This window comes from Zingiber officinale, chromosome 9B (genome assembly GCF_018446385.1).
Source record: "Zingiber officinale cultivar Zhangliang chromosome 9B, Zo_v1.1, whole genome shotgun sequence".
In the NCBI taxonomy this organism is placed as follows: Eukaryota; Viridiplantae; Streptophyta; class Magnoliopsida; order Zingiberales; family Zingiberaceae; genus Zingiber; species Zingiber officinale.
In genome coordinates this window covers 1,761,296-1,771,934 of record NC_056003.1, presented here as the reverse complement: position 1 = coordinate 1,771,934, position 10,639 = coordinate 1,761,296, and the positions used below count along the sequence as shown (strand labels likewise).

Here is a 10,639-nt window from a genome sequence, read left to right as displayed (position 1 = left end):
TGTTCGCTTTGTATCGATCGACATTTTTCTCGGTCACGCTCACGGCTTTGTTCGTCCCTCATTCTCTCTATGGCCTGGTCACGATTTATTGTCGCTTGGTTGGTATTTTCTTGGTCGTGCACTCGACATCGCTTGCCCATTCTCATTCCATCCGAACGATATTATCTTTGTTTCTCAATCGACATTTTCTCGGTCGTGCGCTCGACATCACTCGCCCATTCTCATTCCATCCAAACGACATTATCTCTATTTCTCGGTCGACATTTTCTCAGTCGCGCGTTTGATATTGCTCGCCCAACGTTTTTCGACGTACTCAGCATTTTTCGATTGTCAGGTCAGCATTTTTCGATTGCCAGGACAGCATTATTGGATTACCCAGTCGTGATTTACTGTCGCTCGGTCAACATTTTCTCGGTTGCACGTTTGATACCGCTCGCCCAACGTCTTTCGACCCGCTCAGCATTTTATGATTGTCAGGTTAGCATTTTTCGATAGCCAAGACAGCATTATTCGATTGTCTGGTCGCGATTTACTGTCACTCGGTCGACATTTTTTCGATCGTGCCCTCGGAACCCTTTGCTCGTCATCTTTCGATTCGCTAGACATTCTCCCTATGGCCTGGATGACACTCACCTCGTTCATCGCTCCCACCTTTCATCGCTCTGCCCGACGCTCATCGTTCGCATATCACTCGTCGTTCTGCCCTGAATTCCTCACTTTGGTCGGCACTTATCGTTCGTCGTTATTCGTTTAACGTTACACAATAGGTCCAGCAATCTGACTCTGCATTCAGGAGGGATTTCGTTCTTTGTTTGGTTAGGTCTAGTCAGTCGGACTCACCTCCTTCGACTAGACTTGAATGGGAGGCTTGTGATACGGATATAGGGCAAAAGGGGAATTAAGAGGAGAGGGAGGGGTATTTTTGTCATTACACTGTATAGGGCTTTAAGGGAGAGGAGCACTGCTCATGTGAGGGGGGCATTTTCTTCCTTCTTCGTGCGTTTCTCTACCGCCGCCACCACGAACCAAGGGAGGAGGAGCTTCTTCCCCCTCTCTCGCCGCCACCTTCGAGCAACGGTCGTCGATGTCATCTTCCCCCTCGTCGCCAGCGAGCCACCACCCACCTCTCCTTTCCCTCTTCTCTCGACGGCAGACACCGCAGACAGCCTCACGCAGGCGGCTGTGTTTTGGCTGCCACTAAGGGCGGGGCAGGAGGTTTTGTGTCGGCACCGCAAGGAGGAGGGGGCCATCGCCTCCTTCGGTCTCCAGGCCGATGTCGCCGAGGTCGCATGCAGGGAGAAGTCTCCCTCTCATGCTCCTCTTTCCTCGCCGCTCCTCGCCGAGGCCGATAGCCTGCCTTTCTGGCCATCTCCGCCGAGAGAGCTTCCTCTCGACGTCGCCAACCAGGACGCCAGCTACGCCACACTAGCACTGCCTCCTCCGCACACACGGCGCTGTCCCTGCTGCCCTCGTTGCCTTGCCGACCAGTGCTACACTTCGCAGCCTCCTTTGTCGGCATCCTCCACTCGCTGGTAGCCCCCGGGTCGGCAATCCACTTGCTGGCTCAGCCCTTGTTCTGACGTGGTATCGTTGATGTGGTTGGGTCTTCGTGCCGATATGGTGTTTAAGCCTTTGCGTTACTACTATCGGATCTGGGAGCCATTATTATGTATTGCATTTCGGCCTTCGCATCGTTGTTGATATTATTTGGCCTGCGAGTTGCTACTTTGTCCCGACCTGCGAGCCGATATTATATCCCGGTCTATGAGCCGGTATTATATCCCGGCTTGCGTGCTGATGTCTTATCTCGGCCCGCGTGCTGATGTCTTATCTCGGCCTGCGTGCCGAGGTCGCATCCGATTTCGTGTCATTGCGCCTGGCTTCGCGTCGTCGGTTCCAGCTCCTCGTCCGACGCATTCGTTTACTCTTCCGGGTCCTGACAACTCGAACAGCGTCCCATCCGAGGGTGCCCTCTTAAGCCAGGTACGTTCTTTGTTCATATTCTATACGCATTTTATTATTTTATGTCTTAGTCTGTTACTTATATACTCGTTGGATCTGCCTCGAGTCTCGGGGTACCATGGACCGGAACAACCCGATCGCTGACTGCAGGTAGTGTTGACCAGAGGACTTATGAATACTTAGTCAACATAGAAGTCATCTCAGCATACCCCCTTCCGGGATATTGCGACTCGGTCAACATTCTATCCACCTCACCCGGTGATCCGTCTGACTCAGATTCAGGACAGAATCAAAGTTGATTGAATCAGACTTCAAATGACCTTGATCAATACAAGTTGCTCAGCCGACTCAATGTGAACATAAGCCTAACCTCTCATAGGACACTATAAGAATTTAGTCATAGCAAGATTGAAGCCTAACCAATGTGTATATGCTGTATAAGATGAGTGTAGGCCAATAGTCTGGACATATCTTCAGAGCAAAGATGAAATATTGGATTCATTCCAACCTAACGAGTTACTAAAAGATAAAACAAAAAGAAATTTTCATATGTTAGGAAGCGTAGAGATATTAGTAAAGCTCTTCGTCCTGGGTCAGAAGCTGAAATGTATAAAGTGTTGGCTTTTGGCACACTCTTCTCTGCACCTTACAAAGGTTCGGAGCTGTATATCGATATCCATGGAGTACAAGAAGACCAAAAGGTTCAATCTCTGCTCAAGAAATTTGAGTTCCTTCCATTTACCCCAGAAATAATGGCTGTTGGAAAAAAGTTTGCCCTGAACAATATTAAGAAGCCTTTTATCTATGCCCAGCAAAGGTTGCTGGATGGGCAGTTTAAGAACCATTGGAAGACTACTTTTCCAACTGTCAGGCAAAAGTTGAAGTCCATAGAATTGAAACCTAATAAAAAAATGGTAATGATCCAATTCATGTTTAATATGATGACTGGTCTACGTACTGTTAACTGGACTGGAACTTACCTAGAAGACCTTGCAAAAGATGCTTCATATCAACTGCATAAATTGGATGAAAGTTCTCAATTGATTGTAGAGGCTGGCAAAAGAGTAATTGCATCGGAACATGGTATTAGGTCTAGTTTCCTTCCAAGAAATTATGATGAACTGGATAAAAAGAAAGCTTGTGGGCCTGTGGCTCAGTGTTCGCACTGGATATTCTTTTATATGTACAAGTGACAGTTTGTAGCTGCACGTCAGTGGGATTTGTGGGCACTGCAGGTTCGACTATAGCTGACAACATTGAGCTGATGAGGATGTACAATGCCTGCAAGTTGTAGATTTTTTTTTTTCCAATCATCATTCTAATATTTGTAATACATTGGAGAAATTTCTCATAATTGTTTCCAGAATGAACTTGGAAAATTGAGTGAATCTGTTTATTTTTAATTTTCTGATTATGATGGTGCCATGCAGCATGACTTAGTTGATATTATGAAATGAGTTCATGAACCGCAATTGCTTTAGCAATTACACCTACTAAAGCATTCAGTATCCATAAATTCACGTCTCTTCTCTTTTATCCTCCATATAAGAGTTTTCAATTGTGATGTGCATGAAGAGGAATCATTCCTGTAAGGGTATGATTATATATGAAAATCTGCTTAGATCATGGGATTAACAAGAGCCAAGAGATGTTTATGGAAGTTGCATTATTTTATCAGGCTGTTCTGGTTGTTAGGCAAACTTATGCAGTTCAATAATGCTATAGTTGTTGATACATTCATTGGACTTACAATTTTATACAACTCATCGTTTATCAAATTAAGATGGACTTTGTAGTGATCTAATATGACCCATTCTCAAGATGACAGAAACTTTGTTTTGTTTGTTTGTTTGTGACAGCTTCTTTTGGTCGACTGCTGGCTTGCTTGCTTGCAAATTTACAATTTGTTTCTCAAGATGCAACGTGTTGTTCAGCAGTGATTTTCTCAATGCCAGGTACGACCACCAATCTGATGACTACTAACTCAATAAATCAATATTAATTGGACCATTAATTATTTTATTTATGAGTAGTTTAAATTCAATATAAAGAGTTTGTTAGCTAGGTGGCAAAGCTAATAAATCTAGTCATTGTCAAGTGACTCAGCCATACCCCATTAAGTTTTGAAATTGGACCTAAATCCTAATCCCCGCTGAACTAGTCCACAAGTCCTATTGATATCATAAGTTCTTTAAAAATTCAGTTAAAAAATTACTTATTTACAGTTGAATTTTCAAAGTGGACTTTTGGAATTCTTTAGTTTACTTCCATGTGCTAAACAGTAGCAAATGAACTCCAAGGGTACTATTTCGCATGAGTTAGTTTAATATTTTGCTGCAATGTTTGAGTAGCAATCTCCATGTCTTATAAAATGGTCAATAAAAATGATAGAGAATCTTGAATCAGTACTTTGTCTCCAATGCACCATTTACTATTAATCATGAAAACAATCTCTCTAATCATGCAAAAATTAGTGCCATAGTCATGATGATATCATATTTTGGTCACCATCCAACATATATGTGATTCTTGATTCTCTTTAACAACGTCGATATGTATATATCTTTATTTGATTAGGCAAAAATTTAAAAGTATATGTATAAAGATATTTGAACCTATGTATATATTAGTACGTTGGTTCATCCGGCCTAGGCATATTCAATTATTATTTTTTCCTTTTAAAAGGGAAATTATAGTTCTTTAAAGGACTTTCTGAGTATTTTAAAAATTTTATGTGATCTTCCAATTTTAATTAGTTAATTATCTGTCCAGCGACCAAATATATTGTCACTTTAATAATATATTTCTTTTTAGAAAAAAATATATTTTGCTTTAGCTCTAATTAATGTTAATAATAACCATCCGATTACTAGTATATATTTAAGGCAGTAGTTTGCAATCCCCTTCATCCGATATCCCAAGCTTCTTTTTTCGATGGAAGTGGAGCTGCTTCCTCCGGTCATCCACGAGAGCGAAGCCTTCTCCTCCTCCTCCTGCTCCTCCTGCCCTTCCATGAAAACATCTTGTGGCCCCAATGCCTCAAAGTCCTCCTCCAATCCCGCCGAGAACAGATCTAAGAAGCCGGAGCGCTGCCGCAACGCCGCCGGCGGAGAAACCAAGAAGCGGAGCAAGGAGGGGAAGCACTCGCTGTACCACGGCGTGCGGATGAGGAACTGGGGCAAGTGGGTGTCGGAGATCCGCGAACCGCGCAAGAAGTCGCGGATTTGGCTCGGTACGTTCCCCACCGCCGAGATGGCCGCCCGCGCCCACGATGTAGCCGCGATGACCGTCAAGGGCCAGGCCGCCCACCTCAACTTTCCCGAACTCGCCGCCACGCTCCCCCGCCCCGCCACCGCCGCGCCCAAAGACATCCGGGCCGCCGCCGCCCTCGCCGCCTCATTCTCGCGGTCGCCGCCGGATCCGCAGTCCCCGCCGACCCCATCGGCCGAGAACGCCGACGAGGAGACGGTGTTCGACCTCCCGGATCTGCTCCTCGACCTTAGAGAAGGCTTCTCCCGCTCTTCCTCGATCGGGGTGGAGTTCCCAATCGAGGATCCATTCTTGTGGGAGTGCTACTTAAGCTCAAGCCTCGCATCGGAAAAACCCTAATTCTTTACCGCTCGTGGTTCGACTGGAAGCTGCCCACAGCTGGATATCTGCATCGAATTGTACAAAGACCAATCTTCCTCTTTAACCTGCAACAATTAACGCGATTCGAGGTCCGATGCAACAAGAACACTACAGAAGACCACAAAAATGAAGCTTTCCAATCGATGAGTGTCAATGGGCAAGCTATGATATCGTTTGTCTGTAAAAAACAAAAAATATTTTTTTTTTAAAAAAAAATCCTGGATTGGAGCCTCTTTATTCTCCAAAAGACTACAAGAATCTTCTAGCATTAGCCATTAAGCAATAATGTGGTTTGTCCTCCTTCAGTGGAAGTGCATCGCATTAATGGAGCAAAAGAAAGGCACTTTAATCAGTGCTTTTAAATTGTATCCCACAATCTCACATGAGTATTTATTTATTTATTTTTATGATTTTGTTTTTCTAGCTGTTTTCAAACTTAATATCTCACAATAATCTTAGAAACTTTGCTAAAGCAATTGTTCTCTTGATTTAGTTCCTTTTGTGACAGCTGATTCAGTTGATCGTCTTTGTTTTCATATTCGCGTCAATTAGACTCAACTGACCCTTTTCACTTCATTAACAAATTGATTTGCCTGACTCAATAGGCCAAAATTGATTTTGGCTGGACCACACTAGATCAACTTGCGCGGACCAATTACACCCTATCCATTCATGTGGACCAGTTACATCGCCCACACCTATCTAACTCTGTCTAAGATTTGGTTGGGACAATTAAATGTGTTATTTTAAAAATATAATATATGCATATATTTCTAAAATAGGAAAATAAATTATTTTTCTCACCGATTAAATGCTGATTGGTTCAATTTTTTGGATTGATTCGTTGAACATACAAATTACCTTGAAATGCCAGCTTGTCCACCGAAGCCAACTTTGTTTTCTTCATAAATTCAATAAAATAGTAGTGACATACTACAAATTAAAATTAAAATATTGATTGGAGTAAAAGTTGATATTGTTTACTCTCAACGGTAATCTCATACTAAAATACAAATAAATTATGAAAAATATTTTACCTTACCACAATTCCAAAAAATTAAAATATTAATTACTGTTTGCAATTCAAGTGTGCACTTGCTTACAAATCATTTTGAGTGTCTATCGTCTTAGTTACTTGAAGGTCAACCCTAAGATGACCTTATGATTTATGACGGTAAAAACATCTGAAACGTAATCAATTTTTACTATCATTTTAAGTGTCCATGGACGAGAGTTGTACGCCCAAATACATTATTGAGGTCACGAGATGGGACAGAACATCCAAAGAGCCCACAGCCACTCATGCTCAACCGTGTCGCTTATTTATAAAATTTTGAGTGTAGCTTTCAGATTTAACGTGACTCAACCGATTAGGACGACAATATTTGTCACTATTCATTAACTCAACTCCATCTTATACGTTATGTGATATATATATTTAAGCATCAATTATTAGCTATGTCAAATATTACCATCAACCTGCACATTGGAACGAGTGAGGAAAATTTGTCTTTTAAGGGCATTTTGCAACAGTATGTTTCTTTTGGCACAGGAAGGAATGACGTACGAGAAGAGGAGGAGGATCTAGACAGACACTACTGCTACTTCACGTACGATGTAGTTGAATGTAAGAAATTTTCTCACTTGAAGTGGAGGTGAATTAAATACTGAACATTAATGCGTGCTCAATTATTATTGCAGATATTTTCCTCACTCATAAGTCATAAGTCATAAGTCATAAGCAAACAAAAGAAGGCAATAATTTTTTCTCTCCAGAAGACAGGTTTGATCGTGTATCTATAAAGGAGAACCACTCCATCGGCTTGGGCACTGTTCAATTGGTGATTTTTCTTCTTTATATTAATTTGTTTATTGCTTGCCAAATGCCAAAGGGCTACGTCCCAGTATCAGAAACATTATAAATTTACATGGCCACAGATTAAATAATTCACCTATATATATATATATATATAGCTGCTAGAATTAAGGTCTTAAATTTTATTTTATTTTCATAGGTTAGCTATTTTCATTTCGGCCTTTGATATTTAATTTGAATGGTTGTTAATTGCATCAAGATATCTTGGCTAAACTCGAAGCTATGAATTGTGTTATAATGCAAACAAATCAATTTCTTATGAATTATATGGAGCAGTAGATGGGAATTGTGGGAGGAGGATATGAATATTGTGAACAAAATTGCTATTGAACTCGATAAAAGTTCATTTTTAGTTATTACATGTAAAACATTATAGAAAACAAATAAACTTAGATACTAATAAACTCGTTCAAGCAAAATTGTTAATAAACTTGTTTAAGGCTAGATTATGATTTTTTTTTTATTTTTAAGATATATGTATGTATCTAATTAGTATGTAATATTATGTGTTTATATTTGTATATATTATTTTTGATGTCTTACAAAGTTAAGAGTGTTAAATTATCTGTCATATGTTAAAAATTTATGATTTTTTTTTATTTATTGGACCAATAATTTAAATAAATTAATTTACTCTGGACAATCATATGGTTGTTAGTTGAGCTCAATAAAAGCTAGAGTCCATTGCCCATTTTAATAAACAAGCTGGACAAGCTAAATAAAAATTTGCAAGACTTTCAAACACAAGATTCATTTGGAATTCTGAGTAAGGTAATTAGTTCCTTAATGGACACATGCAGTACACCGAATAAGTTAAAATTTATTCTTAAAGAAACAATTAATTAATCAATGCTGTCACATTCTATTAATGCCTGTACGTAATCTTATGGCACGTAAATTAATTAACTAACTAACGAACACATTGTTTTTTTTTTTTTTGAATCTCTCAGGGATCCGAAGGCTCGAGCCAGTGTCTTCCATTCACAAAGCTCTGGGCGATGAACGGCCGAGCCATCTCGTAGTCCAGCTCTCTCGCCCACGAAACCCCACGAACCGCCGCCGAACCCGGTCCGAAGCATCTGTACACCCCGAAAAACGCCGTCCTGCATGCGGATCGATCGACAACAGTAGCGTGAGAATAATTCGATCGCGACCAGGGATGAATTCTTCGATTTAATTGATTAATTACTTGTTCTTGTTGCTGTTGTCGTCCCAGTCGTCCCAGCCGCCGGGCACCACCACGTCGTCGAAGTAGGTGTAGGCGAAGACGATGCGCGAGTACCGCCCCATCGCCCGCCCCACGTACAGCTTCCCCGTCCCGGTCACCTGGCAGTTCACGAACGCGAACCCGGTCCGCTCGCACGGGCTGTTCCGGTCCTGCGCCGCGATCGACCCGAATCGATTTGCGACCGAGTGGATCTGGCAATTCTGCAGTTCAAAATATTCAGATTATTTTTCCTCATGTTTTAATTTCCTTTTTTCTTTTAATTATCTGTCGATTTTATCACCTTGTACATGGACCGGCCGTTGCCGAAGATGAAGTCGATGGAGCCCTCGATGTAACAGTCCTTGAAGTAGTGCCGGCCGGCGTCGTCGCACAGCGTGTCCTGCGCTCCGTAGAAGCCGCACCCGAAGAAATACGCTTTGTCGCCGGAGATGCGGAACGCCGCCGCTTGCCACCCTTCCATTCCGGGCATCGGCGCTGGCGCTGTATTCTGCATTCAATTCGTACAATTCCACCCACACCCAAGTACTCGCCACGTCAGCAATTCCACTATGCGTTTAATTCGATCCGATAAATTATATATATATATATGCAGGAGCCGATATATCGAATTCAAGAAAAAACCTGGGGAGCCAGCGTTTTTTCTGCGCCGTCGGATCGGATCGTGATACGCAGAGAGAAGCCATCGATGTACGTAATAAAAATTAACGAGTCAATTACCTTGAAGCTGATGTTTCTAGCTCGGAAATAACTAGCGAAAACCGTTACGGAGGCGGTGTTATAAGTCCGTAGCTGTTGGCCGTTGGGGCCTCGGTCGCTCGCGCGGTCGTGCCACTCGATCACAGTCACGTCGCGGCCGGCGCCGTGGAACGTGATGTACGGCTTCGTCGCCGGCACCGTCACCTTCTCTCTGAATTACATTATTTTTGATAATTAATTCGAGCCACTATTTGTAAATTAAATTTCCCAAGCCTTATTCGTGCTTGCTTACATGTAGCAGCCGGCATGGATGTGGATTACGACCCGCTTGGTGTTGTTCTCTGGGACGGAGTCCACCGCCTCCTGCACCGACAGGAAGTCGCCGGAGCCGTCGGCGTCCACCACGATCGTCTGCTGGCTCGTCGGCTTGAACCAGTTCCTGTGCCCGTGCGGCCTCGTCGCGTTCGCCTCGCACGCTTCATAACTAACTCTATCACCGTTATAAGTACTCCCCTGAACTAGACCAGACATCGTTAAGCCGAGGTATAGAAAGACCATACCGAGAGCTTCCATAGCCGCAACAATTATAATGAATGGTGATCGAGAAGAGGAGAAGGAAGCTAATAAGAACTACGAATATTGCATGGCCTCCAAATCTGTATATGTACTAGTAATTAGATTGTCAGTCCAACGGTTGTAAGGTGGAATAAGACGATCGAGTGGGACGGGCCAACGAGCAGAGACGACGACAACAACAACATGCAGGCCACAATAGATAATGCATGCATGGGAACTTTTCAACTTAATTAATTTATTTGTGTATAATAATTACGTGCAACGAAAGGAAGACAAAGTCAGCAACGGTCATATGTAGGGTTTTGAGGCTGAGGGAGGAGCCATAAAGCAGCATGGCGTTTAGCGTATTCTAACAGAGCATGGAAGAGATAGAATTGTCAGATAGGATGAGGAAGGAACGTTGGGGGGAGTGCTTGGGAATGACAGCGGAATCCCAGTTGGGGGAAAGAGAAAGAATGATGTGATGCAACGGTCAGATTGTGTTGCTGCGTTCACGTGGAAGCTGCACAGGTGGACAAACGGAGGTTCACGGGTTGACATGGAGCTGCAAAGCAAACAAAGCTAGTCGTGCGTGTGGTACGAAGCCAAGGAAGGCTCGTGCAGGACGGGAGCAGGTAAGCGCCGAGCAGATGATGTTATTTCACGGTGGACGAGCATAGAACGGTACTTTC

General features: G+C 42.8%; 2 protein-coding genes and 1 pseudogene across 3 annotated transcripts; 2 read left to right on the top strand and 1 right to left on the bottom strand.

Moving 5' to 3' along the window:
- Positions 1-1,764: 1,764 nt before the first annotated feature.
- On the top strand, positions 1,765-3,256 carry LOC122025123 (annotated as a pseudogene).
- A 1,604-nt stretch (positions 3,257-4,860) lies between these two features.
- Positions 4,861-5,792, top strand: LOC122025425 (ethylene-responsive transcription factor ERF039-like). Its single transcript, XM_042584230.1, has one exon. It carries the CDS (start codon positions 4,897-4,899, stop codon positions 5,569-5,571), a length of 675 nt encoding a protein of 224 aa, XP_042440164.1. The 5' UTR covers positions 4,861-4,896; the 3' UTR covers positions 5,572-5,792.
- Positions 5,793-8,268: 2,476 nt separating this feature from the next.
- LOC122025424 (probable pectinesterase 68) lies at positions 8,269-10,128 on the bottom strand. Of its 2 annotated transcripts, none has more exons than XM_042584228.1 (5): positions 9,685-10,128; positions 9,318-9,603; positions 8,977-9,183; positions 8,658-8,896; positions 8,269-8,571 (listed from the first exon to the last, which is right to left on the bottom strand). In XM_042584228.1, the coding sequence occupies exons 1-5, from the start codon at positions 9,963-9,965 to the stop codon at positions 8,415-8,417; spliced, it is 1,170 nt and encodes a 389-aa protein (XP_042440162.1). In that variant the 5' UTR covers positions 9,966-10,128; the 3' UTR covers positions 8,269-8,414. The 2 variants fall into 2 exon arrangements, with proteins under 2 accessions (XP_042440162.1, XP_042440163.1); XM_042584229.1 differs by having other exon boundaries at positions 9,414-9,603; positions 9,685-10,127.
- Positions 10,129-10,639: the final 511 nt, after the last annotated feature.

Bases quoted from the DNA above. Each gene is read 5' to 3' on its own strand.
- LOC122025425 (XM_042584230.1), top strand. From the start codon at position 4,897: ATGGAAGTGGAGCTGCTTCCTCCGGTCATCCACGAGAGCGAAGCCTTC.
- LOC122025424 (XM_042584228.1), bottom strand. From the start codon at position 9,965: ATGGAAGCTCTCGGTATGGTCTTTCTATACCTCGGCTTAACGATGTCT. The intron at 8,897-8,976 runs GTGATAAAATCG...TTTGAACTGCAG, and splicing joins ACGGCCGGTCCATGTACAAG to AATTGCCAGATCCACTCGGT. The intron at 8,572-8,657 runs GTAATTAATCAA...ATCCGCATGCAG, and splicing joins GACAACAGCAACAAGAACAA to GACGGCGTTTTTCGGGGTGT.